Source organism: Sinohyriopsis cumingii, chromosome 18, assembly GCF_028554795.1.
Source record: "Sinohyriopsis cumingii isolate HCF-2022 chromosome 18, ASM2855479v2, whole genome shotgun sequence".
NCBI classification, from domain to species: domain Eukaryota; kingdom Metazoa; phylum Mollusca; class Bivalvia; order Unionida; family Unionidae; genus Sinohyriopsis; species Sinohyriopsis cumingii.
In genome coordinates this window covers 56,087,130-56,107,905 of record NC_142978.1, presented here as the reverse complement: position 1 = coordinate 56,107,905, position 20,776 = coordinate 56,087,130, and the positions used below count along the sequence as shown (strand labels likewise).

At 35.2% G+C, this 20,776-nt stretch overlaps 1 protein-coding gene across 1 annotated transcript in view; it reads left to right on the top strand.

Annotated features, from left to right (window-relative positions):
- The first annotated feature begins 203 nt into the window (after positions 1–203).
- LOC149776690 (uncharacterized) overlaps positions 204–20,776 on the top strand; it is a 187,124-nt gene continuing 166,551 nt past the window's right edge. Inside the window, exons 1-4 of the mRNA XM_089941330.1 lie at positions 204–346; positions 7,647–7,759; positions 12,607–12,700; positions 17,557–17,609. Coding sequence (XP_089797456.1) covers positions 7,677–7,759; positions 12,607–12,700; positions 17,557–17,609 — 230 coding nt within the window. The 5' untranslated portion in view covers positions 204–346; positions 7,647–7,676. The remainder of the gene's footprint in view (positions 347–7,646; positions 7,760–12,606; positions 12,701–17,556; positions 17,610–20,776) is intronic.

The window sequence follows — 20,776 nt, the reverse complement described above, 5'->3', positions numbered from 1 at the left end:
TTTTCGTGTCTGGGTCTATAGTCTGTTTCTAAGTTATCTTTGTTCTTGATTTTATGCTTGAAACATAGCCATTATAGCTGTAGCAAAGAACACATATTGTCAAAAAAACTCCTTGTCTCATGAAAATAATTGTACATGATATGTGGTCCTAGAGAGGAGTTCGATAAACGTACAGTTTGAAAGAAATTTAGCTGAAATAAACTATACTAAATTGAGGTCAAACCGACCGTTAACAATCAAAACAAAGTCAGAGACTTAAAGTTCAGATCGTACGGAAACAGCTTTTCTAATGGTTGCCACGAGGAACAGAAATACAACTTGTACATAATCATTCAACGCTTTAATTGTGAGTACACTGAAGGTAAACTCTTTTTGTTGAACATTTGTTTCAAAGAAGACTAGGTCGGGAATGTTCACTGATCTCTTGAACAAAAACCAAAACAAAACAGTTTGACTTTGCCAATTTCTTCAAAGTCACACTGACACTGGCACTCGTTTCTGTTGGTAAAAAAATAGAACTATTGACAAGACCATTGCATGAGAAAACTCGTGCTACTCTAACCTAAAGAGCTGTCGCGTTACTGGGTATATAGCAATCTGGAAAAACGGTTATAAAAAAGTGTACGACCTATATGACTCCGGACCATTTTGTACCAGAATAGTTTCGTCTCGCCCTGTTTTACCCCACAGAGGCTCGTTACGAAGAAAATTAAGTGTATCTAAAGTGTTACATTGTTTCAGGTTGGGTTCATTGACCGATATTCCTAATTTTCTTTGTAATGAACCATTGTGATTTCGCCTGGGTCTGTTCGATCCAGTATTCATTTATAATTCCTCTCGGTTTTTAGTAGCCATTCAGGTAAAGGCGCATATCCCTGTGGAACAAATTGAACATGTACAGTGTTCCCAAAGGGGGGCAGATTAAAAGATTTATATGCCATTTTATTTAATTGATAAATAAAGATCTGTGGATTAACAGAAGAAAGAGAGATAATGCCGTACCTTGTCAGAAATGTGATCGATAATATTCGTACACTCTGTCCGTTTGTTTGCAGCTTCTATCGGTTTTAAAGCAAAAACAAAGAATATAAAAAAATGCACCAAACTTAGTCATTTTATCCATGAATTTATAATTTCTAACTTGATTGTTCCCAGGAGGTCCTTAACATTGCAAACTTATGGGCATCCCAATTTATCACTCTACCACAATCTAATATACCACAATTGACTGCAATCTACTACAGTTCACTACAATATAATCTACCTCAATTCACTACAATCTAGCTACCAAAATCCACTTCAATCATCCACAATCTACTACAATCTACTCTACCATAATTCATCAGTCCACTACACTCGACCACAGTCCACTACAATCTGCCATGAAAATACCACAATCAACCACAGCTGACCTTGAAAATACTAAAATCTACCAAAAAACTGATTATGATATAGAAGTTATCACATTAAAGATATACTGGTCAAATGTGGCTTGGTTTTAGATGATTGCAGTAGATTGTGGTATTTTCATTGTCAGTTGTGTTATATTGTAGTGGATTTTGGTATAGATATTGGTTGAGTGTGGCATTTTAATGCTTGATTGTAGGGTGACTCATTAGCCAAGTACTATTTTCCCTTGAGACCCTCTTAAGGAGAATATAACAATGCACATTATATGAAGATAGCAATAACTACTGTTTATTTTAACATGTTTAGTATTAAAATACTAAATTCCATTATCTATTAGAAACACATACGTGTTCATGATATCTCTTCTTAAATACTCTAATATTTTCAGCAGATTTTAGAGTATTGGAAGCTCTTTTTAAATTGCTCTATTCTTGGTTTTGATGCTAGAAGGTTTCCATGTGATATTGATCTCAACTGGTATTGTGTTGAAAAAGGCCTGAATATTAGCCCAGAAGATACTCTGGTGCAGTTCCATGTAGACATTTATATAACAGAACTGCATTGTGATAATATATCCTATGTTGTGAACCATTTGAGCTCTGTAAACAATGCTTTTGAGGGATGATCAATAGATGCATCTAAATTTATGCATGCTGCTCGTTTCTGAAGTTTATAGATAATTAGTGTAATAAAAGCATATGTTCCTTCAGATTGTTTTTGTTTTGTTTTTTCATACTTAAAGCATAAAATATAATAATTATATATTCAAAGAAGGAAAGTTAATTATACTAACTTCATAAATGAAATAAAAATGCAAATTTATACATATTACTTCTATGTAAAAAAAGCTTTGTATGACTGAAAATGAAAAATAAAGGTAATGAATGGAAAACAGCTGTCCAATATTTGTGTATTTTAAACTAACAAATCGTCCTCAAAACGTTTAAAATTTGTTGTCACTTTAATCAGTGTAACAACCAACCCAAGGAAGGCTTTGTGTATTTGAAATGACATTCCTTCATGGATACTATTATTGGAAGAAGAAAAAAATGTCGTCTGATCTTGAGGTAGAGTTTAAATGACTTTCATGATGGTTGTTTAATCCAGTGTTCCTACAAAAGTGGAGAGAAAAAAAGATTTTATTTTGGTGGGCATTCTCATTTGTCCCTCTAACATATCCGTACATTCTCACTGGATTTTGGTGGGCATTCTCATTTGTCCCTCTAACATATCCTTACATTCTCACTGGATTTTGGTGGGCATTCTCATTTGTCCCTCTAACATATCCGTACATTCTCACTGGATTCTTGATTACAAATGACCCTTGCAATTCAATTCAGGGTAATGTGTCGGATTTTTAAAAATATATAATACACTAAATTTGTTCTTAAAAACGATTTTGCATGTTGGTCCCCGTTAAATATAAGGACTATGGAAGTGACAAAAATAGGTATTTTCAGGTACATTAAAACTGACAATGAATGTAAATATAGATTTATTGAAAGGAATTTTTTTGTAGATATTTGTTGAAAATATTAAATTATTTTTGGACAAAAAAGTGCTTGATTGAAAAAAGGGACAATGAATTTGAAATATTTTAAAGATGGAAAATCAATTATATTAATTTCATAACTAGAATATAATAGCAGATTTGTATACTTCAATTTTCGTAGCAATCACATGGCCTTGAAAAAGAAAATATTAATGAAAGGGAAGAAAATTGCATGATATGTCAACTCATTTGCTCATAAAATTAACTCACACCTAGCATATCTGGTTTTGAACTAAATTAAGGATAATTTAGACAAAATGTTAATTACAATGTTAGAATTCATTTTCGGTTTCATAATTGCACACCGCTGATCCACAAAGTCTTGTGATTGGACACAGCCCAGTATTCTTCTCTGGGCCATTTGCAACCATGGTCTAGATACAGTATCATTTCGCCGCAGTGTATTTGAACCCTCTGATATACTATGCACCATTGGTCATTTGCTTTTCTTTCCCACTGTCCATAAAAATTATCCTCTTGAATAAATATTTTAACCAAATTCCAAGCCGTGTCACTTGATCGTCACCTGTTCTTATGGCTTTTTAGGTAATGATGATAATACCCAATAATTATCCACTTATCTATTTTCTTTTTTCCCTTTCATGATATGACCAAATATAATAATTTATTTATCGACCATGATCCTTGATCAAAATCACTGAAAAATTGAATTTGTTTAGTCCAGTTGGTGACTTGGTGGACATGTCTAGCTCTGGTACTGTACTAATAAAATTAGTTATTTCATCAGCAATTCTTTTTTATAAACATTGAAAAAAGGACTTCTACAATGGAAACAGTTGTGCATTTTTAACTGTACCCTTTTTACACTGTTTCCATTGAATGTTATACACTACTGTGGTAAAACAAAGAAAGTTTGAGTATTCTTGTAAAATTTTCATAGTATCTCATCAATGTTTGACATGAAAATATATCCCAAGATTAAAGTTACTGTTTTGAACATTGTAATTTTGAACATTCTACATTCAGTTCTCTTTATTTTGCCACCTCCACTCAATTCTTGCTGGAAAGAGAACTCGGTGTTTCCAAATGTTTAGAGTCCAGCATGAATCCTTGATTGTTAGTCTAGTCCAGAGGTGGGCAAACTTTCCAGTGCAAGTGCCACATACACAAATTTACATCTTGTCGTGGGCCACATAGTTCATTAAGTTAAATAATTAATATTTGAAATAGCAAAAACAAAAGGTTTTTCTAAATAACATCTAATTAATTTTCAGTTGTTAATATGTTGCTAATATTTGAAAACTTAAACTTAAACTTCAAAAGAAGCACATTTATTTGATAAACAGAGTAACATAAACAGAGTCATTGTGAATGATGACTTGTTCCTAGACTGCATGAAAACCCTTGGCAGGCCGCATGAAAGCCCTTGGCGGGCCGCATGCGGCCCATGGGCCATAGTTTGCCCACCCCTGGTCTAGTCTCCTTGGACTCTATCTCCCTTGTTACAGTCATTTTTACTTATTTCTTTTCCAAATTGAGTATAGTGGAGGACATTTTCATTGATGTTCTGATTACGAAGAATGTAATGAGATTCAGAAGAGTGCTAAAGTTGCTAGAATTGATAGTTCAGATAGGACAGTAGCTAAGTGTAAGAAGGTGTGTGATGCCTGGCTTAGTGTTTGGAACAAGTCCTTACTTGGATTGACAAAATTCTGTCTCATTCTAACTGGCAAACAAGAGCTATGTTGGTGTTATAAAGAATGTAGAAATTAAACTCAATGGCAATCAATAGTTCTAATTTTCATAGATTTTAGGGAGGGGACTGCAAAGTTTACTGGTGGGACTCCTAGTTTTACCAAAATAGGAGTCCTGGACTCCTAGTTTTAAAAATCCTAGTGAGACCTCTGAGAATTGTACACAGATTCATGCTTGAAATTACATCTTCCAGAAAACCTGGAGTCATTACTACATAGTAATACAGAAAGGTGTCTCCATTCTTGTGACTCAACAAGGGTCTGATTCCCAGGTGTTTAAATCAAATCTTTTTAGGGGGTTGAATACTTATTTGATTTTATTTCAATAAAACGTTTCTTTCTGTCCACCTGATAGATCCACTGCTTATTTGCCACTTCGTATTATCTTCTGATATTAGTGACTGTGGCTTTTCCAGAAAATAATATGAAAGTGGAAGAGATGAACAAAGGTTTAGCAGATTTGTGAGAACAATACCTTTGGAAGGTTATCTGCATTACTGTCTCAGAATTAGACTATTAAGATGTGTGAGAACAATACCTTTGGAAGATAATCTACATTACTGTCTCAGGATTAGACTATTAAGATGTGTGAGAACAATACCTTTGGAAGGTTATCTGCATTACTGTCTCAGGATTAGGCTATCAAGATGTGTGAGAACAATACCTTTGGAAGGTTATCTACATTACTGTCTCAGGATTAGACTATTAAGATTTGTGAGAACAATACCTTTGGAAGATTATCTACATTACTGTCTCAAGATTAGACTATTAAGATGTGTGAGAACAATACCTTCGGAAGGTTATCTACATTACTGTCTCAATATTAGACTATTAAGATGTGTGAGAACAATACCTTTGGAAGATTATCTACATTACTGTCTCAGGATTAGACTATTAACCCAAATAGTTATATGTCATTCCATCGATCCATCCATCCTGGGTTGCTGAAATGTTTGCTTTGATCATCACTTTCTCATGACCTGTTTGTTGTTAGTATCATCTCACTTTCCCAACCCCATATGTATGGAAATGGGCAGAGGAAACTTGCACCATGTTGCACGAGTCATACAGTTTATTTGTGGATGCTTTTTTTTTAATGTCTCATCTGCCAAATAAATTGCCATTAATCCATAGAAACTGTAACTCCATTTTATCCCTACTGTCTTTTTTAAAAAAAGTGTTCAGGATATTGTGATGCCCTTCACTTGTCTACTGATCACTCATTTGCCCAACTGTGTGTTTGTTACCAGAGTTCCTCTTAAACTGTGGTGCAGAAGTTCATGAAACTTTGAATTATTATTGCCCTTTGGGTAGCCATCTGCTGCTCAACACTGGATTCCCAGGGAGGGAGTAAAAGGTAAATTGTACAACAGTTTATGTTACCATTATGACCATACTTCATATATACAGTTAAACTTGTCAATAGTGACCACCCATGGGAAAAGGCAGAATTGACAACTGTAAACAGGTGACCTCAGTAAGCAGGTTCACCCTTCAAAATTGGTTTTGAAACAAATACAATGTACTGAATGTTATTATTATTAGTAGTAGTATTTTTAAAAGATAATTTTATGTGCCCAATTGAACAAAAATCATAAAATACTTGTATATGTTGTTCTCTCCCTAATTTATGTTAAACACAAGAAATCCGCTTACCTTAATACATCCTAAAACTTAAATCATCACTGACTTAAAATAATTACTGATCTTAGTTTGTTTTGTGCATCATGACAAAACTTTGATTTCACAAAAAATTGACAGCTTTCATACATGATTAAAACAGAGGAATGACTCTTTGGTTGGCTTACTTGTATAAACTTTAGGCTTGGAAACAGCTGTTCATACTTCAAGAACAATATCTGGATTAGCCATTTACATAACTTGCTGAGATCAAAAGATAATATCAAGAGTCCTGTGATGAACAGGGAATCAAAAGAAGGTGTATACATGAACTGACACTTCACCTGCCTTTACCAAGTTTTAAATATTGAATGACCTATGACCATAATAAAAATGGATCACGGGAAAGAAGTTGAAGATAAAGAAAATAAATGTCACACTGGCACAAAATGTGACTTCCGATTCTGCTGCAATAAAACTACTACTTTACCTACCATACAGCAAATGAATTGCTTCGGCTCTCCTCCCCGATAAAACTTCCTTACTTTTGAATTTGACATATTTACACCTTTGAGTTACATTGATAATGTGACTGGAGAATGGTGAGTACAAGCCAGGTAAGAAGTATTTGCATATCAATTCACATGGTATTTCTGTATTTAAACAATATCCTTCATAAAGCAAAGTTTAGGTTGCACAGATCGCTTAGGGCAGGTAGAAACCATTGTTTGGTTATCAAACACGTGGATGCTGACCGCAGAAAGCATGTGACCAATACACACATGATATAGGAAGAATAGTAATTATGGCCAGGTAAATGCTATGTGAAGGTCACCATTCAAGACAGGTTTGACTGTACATATGACCAATGTTTGCTCTGTGATCTCTGGGTCACTGTCACTATTTGTGAGTGTGGGGTGTGTGCTGGAGTGGTATGTGCATTGGAATGTGTAGTTAAAGATGAATGGAGATTTGTAAATATCAAGCCACTGCTGTTATTCTAGTTTTCTTTTTAATATTTTATGTAAAACATTTGCTTTCATATACCAATTTTGCAATTTTTTTACTGCTGGATAAAATTATGAATATTACATTTTTATCTGTAATTATTTTACACCCTCAAAAACACTGTATTAAAAGTTAAATAAACATTACAAGTGAGACCTTTCTAATGGGACACTAACGTGATCATAACATTTTATACTTTATGGGTATGTGTCCTTTATGTTGAGGTATCCTTCAAGGCAGCTTTGACTGTATAAAATCCCAGGAAGGTGACAAGCTCTTTTAACTGGTTTGGGGCTGCCATTCAAGGATTTGTTCACAACTATTTTCTTTTCTTTTTGCAGTGACTATACTGTACTTACCAGTATAACAACATGTTGATGGGATGTTGTTCTCTGTGGAGCATCTTTACCTGGATTTTCTGGTCTTTTCTCGTTTTTCTTTTAATCCTTGTCATGTAAGTATATCAATACTTTTCCGTTGATTTAAAAGGCAAATGGTAACTAAGAACTTTGTAACCTAGCTTTCATTCAGAAACCCAAATAAGAAAACCACCTTTTAGCTCCAAGACTCCCCTTCTGATGTGTCTTTTGCAATTATTTTCCTTGTAAAATATTGTTGTCATGCCAGTGTTGCATGTTGCAAAGGATGACACATAGAAGTCTAGACAGTCAGTGTCAAATTTGGTTTAATATTTTAAAGGCGTATCATCTGTTTTATCATGGATCATTATCAGACTTTGCCAACAAATGCATCCTATGCCAGGAATATCCCTAGGGATTAATGGCACAGGAGCTTGAAGGACAAGGTCATCAGGAATATCCCTAGGGATTAATGGCACAGGAGCTTGAAGAACAAGGTCATCAGGAATATCCCTAGGGATTAATGGCACAGGAGCTTGAAGGACAAGGTCATCAGGAATATCCCTAGGGATTAATGGCACAGGAGCTTGAAGAACAAGGTCATCAGGAATATCCCTAGGGATTAATGGCACAGGAGCTTGAAGAACAAGGTCATCAGGAATATCCCTAGGGATTAATGGCACAGGAGCTTGAAGGACAAGGTCATCAGGAATATCCCTAGGGATTAGTGGTACAGGAGCTTGAAGAACAAGGTCATCAGGAATATCCCTAGGGATTAATGGCACAGGAGCTTGAAGGACAAGGTCATCAGGAATATCCCTAGAGATTAATGGCACAGGAACTTGAAGGACAAGGTCATCAGGAATATCCCTAGAGATTAATGGCACAGGAACTTGAAGGACAAGGTCATCAGGAATATCCCTAGGGATTAATGGCACAGGAGCTTGAAGGACAAGGTCATCAGGAATATCCCTAGGGATTAATGGCACAGGAGCTTGAAGGACAAGTTATCAGGAATATCCCTAGGGATTAATGGACAGGAGCTTGAAGGACAAGGTCCAGGTGAGCAGTTTTGGAAGGTCAGTGGTTAAAGTGTTTGGATATGACAATAATGTCTGTCATTGCTTGGATATGGCAGGACTGTCTATTATTGCTTGAATATGGCATTATTGTCTATTATTGGGTGCATATGGCAATACTGTTTATTATTATGGCTCTATGGTCTTAAACTAATTAATAGAAAAGAGCGAGAACCTACAAGTTTTGTAAAATTCAAGAAATAATTTATTTCCTCTGAAAACAAAAGTGAAAATTTAAATAGAACTTACAGTAGTGCAAACTAAATCCTAAAATAGTCCAACAAATTTTGTCACCTGTCCTAATGAATAAAGTTCTAATTAGATTTCACTCGTATTCAAAATAAGATCCAATGCTGAAGGTTTTGATGTGCCTTTTGTGGCCTGTGACATGGTGATGTGTCAAAGTATTTTGATGAATCACAATAATATAATACTTAATGCCCAGTAAATAATTCTGTCTATGAATAATATTGAAGAGCACTTTGTATTTCCAGTGAAAAATAATTTGAATAAATAGTTTCACCCAAATCAGATACTGAACACAACAAATAGAAATCATTCTGCTTCAAGATCTTAAGCAGGAATAAATAATTTTTAAATAAATAAGATAATTATAAAGTGATCTATTTTACCTAGGTCACAATTAACATTTTCTGGAAATACTATGACTTAATGGACTTTGTCCATTGTAGAACAATATGGTACTAAAATTATAATAATAAAATGTGGTAAACATAATGTCCTTGACTCAGACCAAGATAATGTCCTAATATTTTACTGACTGTTATTGCTTGAATATGGCGGTTCTGTTTATTACTGTTTCAATATGGCAATACTGTCTATTATTGCTTTGATATGCTAATACTGTCTATTATTGCTTGAATATGGCAGTACTGTCTATTATTGCTTGACTATGACAGTATTATCTATTATTACTTGGATATGGCAAAACTGTCTGTTATTACTTGGATATGGCAAAACTGTCTGTTATTACTTGGATATGGCAAAACTGTTAATACTTGGATATGGCAAAACTGTCTGTTATTACTTGGATATGACAAAACTGTCTATTATTGCTTGGATATGGCAAAACTATTATTACTTGGATATGGCAATGCTATCTGTAATTGCCTGAATATTGCAATACTATCATTGGTTGGATATGGCAGGACTGTCTATTATTGCTTGAATATGACGAGACTGTCAATACTTGCTTATGGCATTACTCTCTGTTATTGCTTGGACGAAGCACGACTATTATTGCTTGGATATGGCATTACTGTCTCTTATTGCTCTACTTGTATTGACAGTAGACAAAGTAAAGTATGTTACCATGGGATACAAATATTACTGCTAGTTTGGAGTTAAAAAATATTAAAATTCACACTACTGGTGTGGAGTTAAAACATATCAAAGATCACACTGCTGGTGTGGAGTTAAAAAATATCAAAGATCACACTGCTGGTGTGGAGTTAAAACATATCAAAGATCACACTACTGGTGTGGAGTTAAAACATATCAAAGATCACACTGCTGGTGTGGAGTTAAAAAATATCAAAGATCACTCTACTGGTGTGGAGTTAAAACATATCAAAAGTCACACTGCTGGTGTGGAGTTAAAACATCAAAGATCACACTGCTGGTGTGGAGTTAAAAAATATCAAAGATCACACTACTGGTGTGGAGTTAAAACATATCAAAGATCACACTGCTGGTATGGAGATAAAACAATATTATAGATCAAGTTCACAATGATTGGTTTCTCATATTTTTGGGAGAGAAAAGTTTATATCATGTGTCTGCGGATAGACATTAGATATTTAACCAGATTCACGAGTGTACATGGCACATTTCTGGGGAAGATGGATCTAAATTTAAGAGACCAAGGTCATGGGGTGAATTGCTGTTTAGATTTTCAGAATAATTTCTTCCTATGCACTCTTTTTAATTTCAAAGAGATAGCAATTATTTATCCTTGAAAGTGTTTTTCAGATAATACTCTATATCATTTTCATTTGGAAATATGTTTTTGTAACTTAGAATTGTTTGCATTTGTATGTTTAATCTATTGATCCCTCCCCACCCTAAATATACATGTAAGCAGGTGCCTGTGTTTGACATAGGTATGTCTACTGAAGAAATTCAATTAGGAAAGCACAGTATGCATCCTTTATCTGTCCAATTTTGTATGCACAAGATTTGCAAAAATAGAAAATCTAGAAGAAGAGAAAACATGACTTTGTTTGGTGCCATACAAAATAGGCCTGAGGCAATTCTCTTCATTATCTCACTCTTGGTGGGAAAATGACACCAGCATATGATGTGTTTAGTTTCTAGAGCCTGAGGGGTTTCTATTTTTGTCATGTGTGTACCACTTCATCAACTGAGAACTGTAAATTACTTGTAATTAATAGTAGACTTATAGAGACCAAGATACATTAGCTGTTGGGATTTTAAAAAGAGGCACCATCCTTACTCTGACAAAACAAGTGTATCTGTTTAGCAGAATACAATAATACATTTTTATTTTTGAAAATCATTTTTGTCTGTGATATCGGTGTTTATTAAACTTTAGCTGTTGATATTTTAAATAGATGCACCTTCCTCACTTACTGTCACAAAAAAGTGCATCTTTTCGGCAAAATACTATATAAACATTTTTTTAAAAAAAAAATCATATTTGTCTGTCGTATCAGTATTTAGCAAATATTAGCTGTTGGGGTTTAAATAGAGGCATCTTCCTCACTTATTGCCACACAACAAGTGCATCTGTTCAGCAGAATACGATAGAAACATTTATTTTCAGAAAGTCATTTTTGTCTGTGATATCAGTGTTTAGTAAACATAGCTGTGATACCCAGCCCCAATAACATAGTAAATCCACTCCACTACAACATGGATGTGATACCCAACTCTAATAACATAGTAAATCCACTCCACTACAACATGGCAGTGATACCCAACTCTAATAACATAGTAAATCCACTCCACTACAACATGGCTGTGAACCCAGCTCTAATAACATAGTAAATCCACTCCACTACAAAGATGCATAGTGCATTTTTTGTATGTATTTTGTATTGTTTTTACTGGGACACAAAGTGTTCAACTTGTTATAATGATACAGTGTCCAATTACATGTGTATTTGTGTACAGGGACCCCCCCCCCCCCAAAAAAAAAAAAGGTTTCCTCTATCTGTGATGTTCAGTTGTCCTTAATAAAAAAATAAGATTCCACACATTCATAAGGAGTTCCTTTGAGGATTTCTGAATATTTTTGTCCTTTATATATCGGTGTCCTTCAAGGAAGATTTCACTGTATTCCACAAGCAAACTAATGGTATAGTGTGCACTTTGCTTCAGACTTTCTTTCACTTTCATTATTTTACAACTAGGCCATCTTGTGTCACTAGACTTTATTCATTATTTTACAACTAGGCCATCTTGTATCACTAGACTTTATTCATTATTTTATAACTAGGCCATCTTGTGTCACTAGACTTTATTCATTATTTTATAACTAGGCCATCTTGTGTCACTAGACTTTATTCATTATTTCACAACTAGGCCATCTTGTGTCACTAGACTTTATATGAAATTCTTTATTTTACAACTAGGCCATCTTGTGTCACTAGACTTTATTCATTATTTTACAACTAGGCCATCTTGTGTCACTAGACTTTATATGAAATTCATTATTTTACAATTAGGCCATCTTGTGTCACTAGACTTTATATGAAATTCATTATTTTACAACTAGGCCATCTTGTGTCACTAGACTTTATATGAAATTCTTTATTTTACAGCTATCATTGGCCATGTTGTGTCATGAGAATTCATATGAAATTCTTCATTCTTTTCAGATATGACCAGCTATGGTGCATGTCATTTAGAATGACCATCCCAGGACCAAGACAACTTCCCATTTTTGGCAACCTGCATGATGTTATAAGATCGGTAAGAGAGCCTCAGTCTCAATTAAATTTGACAGTTATACTTGTTTGCCCTTCACCATTACATGCCAGGACGTAACATAGCCCCTGGTATACCACAGGTATGCTCATAGGTCATAGGTCCCCTTCTGTATACTAGTTAATATAGACTCTGATAATAGTACAGGTATGATCGTAAGTCCCATTATACAGTACTAGTTTACATATTCCCTGATAAAACACAGGTATGGTTATATGTCCCCATATATGGTATTAGTTAACACAGTCACTGATATAATACAGGTATGCTTATAGATCCCCATATATGTTATATTGTGATCACGATTTACATGATCTCAATTCACAAGAATTTGAAATAACGTGAAATGGCAAAAATGCGAAAAAGATCACTAACTATTGGGATAACTCTCTGATATAGATTGTGTCTCTGTTTCACGCAAACATTACCCACAATACACAGCTCTTATGTGCCCACCATTTTGTTTATTGTGGCCTCTGTGCTGCATATGTATGTACATGTACAAATTATTTGTTACAAAGTATATTATTTGTTCAGATTTGATCAAAATGATTTTCATGCCAGTATTGGGTTGTTGCACAAATTTAAAGCACATTTTGCTTGTAGAAATGTTAATACAAGTGGTGAAGCTGCTTCAGCCATCAAAGAAGCAGCAAGAGGTTTCCCCACCATACTGCAGAAAATTATTGAAAGTGGTGATTACTCAGCAAAGCAGATTTTTAATGTCAACAAAACCGGCCTATACTGGAAAAAAATGCCTGACCACACCTCCATTTCGGTGGAAGAGAGGACTGCACCTGGTTTTAAAGCTGTTAAAGACTGCTTAACACTTCTCCTGCCAGGCAATGCACAAGGTGACTGCAAGTTGAAGCCTCTTTTGATTTATTATTCTGAAAATCCCAGTTTTGAAGGGGTATGAACAATCAGTTGCCTGTCTGCTTTTATGCTAATAAGAAAGGTTCGATGACCAGTGTAGTATTCAAGCTATACTTTGAGAAGGGCCTGCATTGTGAGTTGAAAAACTATTGCCAGAGAGAAGGCATCCCATTCGAAATCTTATTAATTTTAGACAATGCCCCCAGCCATCCTAGAACCATTGAAGACTATTCTGAAAATATTAAAGTCATATATTTGCCACAAAATACCACATCCCTTATGCAACCAATGGATCAGGGTGTCATAAAGACTTTTAAATTGTATTATCTGTGGCCAGTTTTAAATGATTTGGTGAAGCAAATTAACAGAACATCATAGTGAAAGATTACTGGAAGACATTTGACATCAAGGATGCCTTGCAATTTGTAAAAATGTCATGGCAGAAGGTTTCACCACATTGCATGAATATTTTTTGGAAAAAACTTTATCCTCAGTTGTATCATTCTTCTGATGGCTTGGATATCGAAGACACCATCACATTAGCAAATAGGGACAGTGTAAAAGGCTGCAAACAAAGTCAGGCTGGCAGACGAGAAATTACATGAGATTGACATTGAGCAGGTTTTGGAATATGATGCTGAGGAGTTGACAAATGAAGACCTGTTGGATTTAGAACAAGAACGTTTGGATGAAGAACAAAAGGGCCGGCCAGCAAGAGACTTGCTAGGAATTTGACATTTAAAGTTAAGACATGTCACTGCTGCTTGTACTGTAATGGAGGATAAAGACCCAGATATGAATTGAAGTTCATTTTCATCGCAAAGTTATGGATGCAGTTGCTTGTTGTGCAGAGCTTTACAAGAAAAGAAAGAGAACATAAGATTCAGACTATGCAGGTATGATCATAGGTCCCCTTTTATGGTACTGTTAACACAGTTTTGATATAACGCAGGTATGATCAATAGTCCCTTATTATAATGCACCTCATTTTAACACCAACTCTAAGGAACTGTGATGGCTGAATGGTTAGCATGTGACAGAAAGAGAGCATGTTAGAATCCTACCATCGGATGAGTTTGGATCGTCTATCATGATGTGTTTTTTAGCAAGGCACTTTACTCAAACTGGTTGAAGTTTTAATTTCATCTGTTTAGTTTTAATCATTGTATTATCCCGTTCATTCCAGGTTTGAAATATAGCCAAAGTTCTGCTTTCTTCTTTTATTGTATTGTCCTTGAAGTTATTTCCCTAGATGGGTCCTAAGGGGTCAAGAAGTTGCCACCTTTTCCCTGCATCAAGAAGTATGACATTTTGCAGTTTTTATTATTATTATTATTATTATTATTTTTATTATTATTATTATTATTAGTAGTAGTAGTAGTAGTATTATACATAAAACCTAATCAAATCCAGTGTGAACAGCTGCACCATATTATCATGACCATCATTATAATACAGTTTGATTAATCTGTGGTACTGCTATGGACTCTGTGGCATGAATTAAACTTATTGTTGAGTTATTCTGTCAAATGTATGATGATATGGATTGAAAGACAACAACAGGAAGCATACTATTATGCAATCCAGTAGTATGAAGTTAACACAGAATTTACCCAGTACTGGTTATGATGATCTTTGCCAGGATAGTCAGAATTGTGCTCCAGGTGCCACATAATTATATACAACACCAGTGCCAGTACAGACTCAACCTGCTTCCTCAACTCCTGGAGGGATAATGTTCTGGCCTCTGGCAATGACAGTTCCAGTACTGGGTCTGACCTGGATGCCAGTCATATATAAAGTATATTTGGCAACATAATTGGGTATTGTAATCAGTTTTCTTGCTACACCCAGCTTCAGGATATTGTCAGTGCCTGGTAATTGGCCATTACAGTTCCAGTGCTGACTCTGACCTGGACACCATGCATATTGATCATACCCAGGATTGAAAACTGTGAATCATCTAATTTCACCCAGTATCGATGCATTCTTAACTCCCTCATTTCAGTTGTAGGTCAGTATTGACCATATTTTATGCTTTGCTGACCTGTGGGTTTAATTTTGTGTTCAGTGTTCATTTCTTAGGAAATCTTAACGCTGTAATCATAAAATTGGTGATGATGGGCATCGGTCACACCCTTGCAATAACAGAAGCTTATTGTGACCTATATTTCATCTTTTACTGGCTTTGGTAATGTTTTTGCATTAAGCTCATGACTACAATAAGGTTTGGCATGTTATATGTCCCACATATAGTCATGAAACTTGGTGATTGGATGCATCTTGACAAGTTCTATATCCTTTCTGCCAAAAGAAACCTCTGTGACCTATATTTCATGTTTATTGACTTTGTTCAGTTTTTGTATTAAAAGTTCACTTCATGGGTGCTGTTTATATTCCAGTCATACAACTTGATACTTGGCTGCCTCTCAGTTATTGCTCATAAAACTAAAGTTCACTGATCTATATCTTACTAACATGAGTTAAGTATTTGTGTTTATGATAACACTGATTCATTCAATTTAGACCTTTTTATATCCAATTCTGCTCAGTAGTCCCTTGGTGACACAGGCATTTGGAAATAGGAATCAGTAAGTTTACCAATCATACACTTTTAATATTAATGATTGTTTACTGTGAAAGGTTACCCACAGCAGCTTAACAGTGCATTGTATCTGTGTATGAGAATTGGAATTAGGTGAATGCCTGTTCTATTCTAATTCATTCAGTGAGGAACCAGTTTCCATAGCCCACCAATGATTAAACACGTTGAAACAATGGCCATTCTGTTCTCAGATTCTCTCCATGTCAGTAATAATTCAGTAATGCTTTACTTTGGCTTCTTTTCTGATATCTCTGTCAGTGCCTACAGTTTATTAAAGAGAAAGAAAACATATGCAGGAAAATGGAGAGTTTCTCTTTCAGAAACCGTGGTACCACAATTAGCTACAGTAACTCCCTCTCTTGGGCTTTCTTGGGGAGAAGTCAGCCCCTCCCCACTTACTATGAATGGCTGCTGTGCCCTATCTTAGACATGGTAGTTGGGATAAAATAGGACAGAACAAAGACATCTTTGACCTTCTTGCAAACTTTGACCTGTTTCAACCTGTGGCACCTTTAGTCTTTTGTCCACAATGGAAACTTTTGTGAGCTCTGACAAGGTTGAATCAAGCCAACTTTTAAAGCCAATATCTAGAGATTCCTTGTCTCACATGCAATTCTGCCACGATGGTTCGAGTTCACTCATGATGGTCACAGTTTTCATTGCCAAGAATAGTATTCCATTCATGTGGAATTACTCCTTTATCTTGAAATTTGTATTGTCTGTGGACCTATTGTACCAAGGGCTGAGAACAGATTCTGAAGTGGGACCCAGGTGAATTGAGCAAATTAGAAGAGGAAATGTACAGTTTTCACTTTAAAAAAAAGAAAGGATGATATTTCTGCTAAAGCCCTGTAAACCTGGATATAATGGATCATTTGCTTTGCTTGTGAGGAACAACCCAAGGACCAGTTTTCCAACATACTAGCTTATGAAGTTAGAATAGTCACCACTAAATAGCACTTTTAAGCACAGTTGCTTTGTAACTGACATCATCCAAGTCCAGCTTTTACCTCAAAGGCCTTTCGTACCAAAGAGCTCAGTTTGGCCTTGTGTGATGTATAACTGCAGCTCAGCAAGGCCGCCTTTCTAGGTCATTCAGCAGCTTTATATCATTAAACAAAATTGTGTTGATTACATTGTTATATGACAGTCTTATTAGTATAACCTTAAGGTGGACTCATTATTATGTTGGTCACAGTGAGAACTCCCATGAACAGCCTTGTAAGGTTGCAGTACTGTATAATTAAGACCTCTGTCATGGGTTAACTAGATTTTGTATAATGTGTTCTGCAGTTGTATATGCAGTGTACTTTTGTCATACACAGATATTACAGTCCTCTTTTTTTTTTTTTTCTGGCAGGGGACATATGAGTTTGAACTTCTGAATACTAAGCGGTTTGGCCGAGTCTACAGGTAAATATTTTACTTGGTAAATAGTAGTGGTGAAACGATACACGTGCCACATCTAAAAAAGATTCATGACACGTAGCCGATGATATGATAATTTATTCATTCACATACCAGCGTGCATAATGAAGTAGTTTACTCTAAATTTAAAAACTAACTCTATGCAAAGTTTCTATGTTGCACGGGGAACACATTTGGAATGTCTCCTTTATGCTGAACATGCTGTTGGGATAAGATAATTAGCATGGAATTGGCAAGGGTGGGATTGCAAACTATGTCACAGTGAGTGAGTGAATGTTGTCAATAGGTTTTTCTTTTTTACTGACAAAATCAATGCTGTCTCAGATAATTCTCAGTTTAAAGAATAAATAAGGTAAGAATAATTTTGGATTGATTCTTCACCTCTTTCATCGATATGTTTTTCGGTATGGTAAAGGTAGTGGTGTATCAACACCAGTAAATCATTTCACCCCCTAGTAAATAGCTAATTTCAGCATTTGTAGTGTCAGATCAAAGACAAATTGAAATGGTTTGAACAAACCTTGTTTGTGACAAGGGTTTACTCTCATTGTGTTTGAATGGTTGTTGTTGTGGGTTTGACACAATTTTTCAGCACATGCTAGGCTATACATTGTGGCCAGTATAACTGGTGGAGGAAGAAACCAGAAAAACCCTGATAAGAACCACTGACCCATGAGAAGCTGCTGTCAAGCTTTCTCACATACCCAAATTGGCTGAGACCAAGCCATGAACCCACACAGACAGAGGTGAGATTGCAGTGGTTGGTAAAAGCAAGCTCTTTAGACCACTCAGCCACCAGTGGCCCTGTGTTTGAAAGGTATCAGCCATTGGAAAGAGTGACCATAATCCATTGCTGCAATTTTAAAGAGCCATGGTCTGTTGAATTTTCTGTTACTGATGTTGCCTAATTAAAAAAAAAGAAATGTCTTCCTTCTATGATGATTGATACAGTTCCCCATAAGTTTGTTAATATTATACCCAGTATGTTAATAGTATACACCACTCCCTCGATAACTCGCGCCCTGATAACTCGCAAACCCACTTGTAACGCGGTGTCAGGCATGGATCCCATTTTTTAAACCCGAAAATACCCCCAAAATTTATCCCTATTTGTTGAATTTGAAGAAAATCGTGATCAAAATTGGTAACGGAAACTTTGATGTATCACTCATTTTATCATTGAAAATGGTAGATAAGACCTGGAAATATCAAAGTTTTAAAAAAATTTTACATTTTTTTTCCAAACGACATTCCTAGTACACCGTAATTAACAATATGTAAGGAAATTTCTATCAATGAAAATGTCACTTACGCCAAGTGGATTCAGTACTTTAATAAATAAATACAAATTAAATAATTTTTTTATCAATTGAAATTTGTGTTCTGGTTCCATCTTTTAGTTCCTTTTAAGTGTAATCGTCATAAGTGCAATGTGTCCTCTTGTAATTAAACGTAAAATGCGTCAATCTACCGTAACAGCTATGTCTGCGAGCGTTTCTCTGAGAACCTAATTAAGTGCTGACCGTGTTTTGATAACTGACTTGTGGAAGTATTTGTTGTATTGTTGCACTGAATTAAATGCTGGCCTCCTATATATTATCACGTTAATTATGTCTTTTGAATAAAAAAAGGAGGTGGAATAAAAGAAAAGTTAAAAGGCACAAAAATCAGACTAACTTAAAATCTAGCGGCCTTGGTCGTATGTCGGGTGAACTCACTTCATTTGATCAATCAAACACGGTAATTGTGTATGTAACAGAAACTACCTTAAATTAACTCTTTCATAACTGTGATCAAAGATAACAAGGCAGCAAAGTGAAAAGATTATTTCATAAAATAAAGAGGTTGATTTCACAGGTACGGACCATTGTGGGCAAGCAAGTTTTAAAGAATTCTTGAACTGGCATTTAGAGATATCCTCTGGGATGATAAGAAATTTCATTATTACTTCCAATGAAATCATGACATTAACATTCTACTAATTGAACAATAAAAATTGAGTTTCGACATAGACGTGTCACGAAATAAATGTCGCGTGTTTTTGAAAAAAAGGAATCATGTTTGGTGGTGTATCATCAGTTAGTCTAGTTCCCAAATTGTGGACTACCGATTTGGCAAGATACTATTAAATACCACTATGGGAACCAGACTCATCAAGAAAACAAAAAGCAGTGATGTAATACACAGATTTTTTGTGCACACGTGATGGTTGTTCAAATCAGTTGGAACGATCTTTCATATGTTGGATATTTTGGAGAAAAAAAAAGTTATTTAAACAGAATGACGAACAACTTCATTAGAAAAAGCGCATTATTAAAAATTATTATCGATGTGATTGTAAAATGAGGATTCAGTCATTAAACAGCCCAGTTCCCCCACGCCGCCCCACCCCCTCCACAGTTTTCTCGATATCTCGGTAACTTGTGCCTTGCTTATAGTCCGGTCTATATTTGTGGACCCTGTTGTGCGTGAGTTATCAAGGGAGAGGTGTACCTAGTATGTTAGTAGTATACCCAGTTTGTTAATAGTATACCCGGTATGTTACTATTATACCCAATTTGTTAATAGTATACCCAGTATGTTACTAGCATAGCCAGTATATTAATAATATACCCAGTATGTTACTAGTATACCCAGTTTGTTAATATACATTTAGTATCTTAATCAAATTTAGTATAATGTTACTGTTGCTAGTATAACCAGTTTGTTAATAGTATGCCCAGTATGTTAATAGTGTACCCTGTTTGTTAATAGTCTACCCAGAATGTTAATAGTATACCCAGTTTGTTAATGGTATACCCAGTATGTTACTAGTATACCCAGTTTGTTAATATACATTCAGTATCTTAATCAAATTTAGTATAATGTTATTGTTGCTCAGTATGTTAATAGTATATCCAGTTTGTTAATAGTATACCCAGTTTGTTACTAGTATACCCAGTTTGTTACTAGTATACCCAGTTTGTTAGTATGAGAATTTGCCAGAAGAGCTTATGGGATGGACTGTTTTCCGTTTGACGAGAATTGCTTATGGGATTGCCTGTTGTCTCTTTGCTCAGAAGAGATTATGGGATTGCCTGTTGTCTCTTTGCTCAGAAGATATTATGGGATTGCCTGTTGTCTCTTTGACCAGAAGAGATTATGGGATTGCC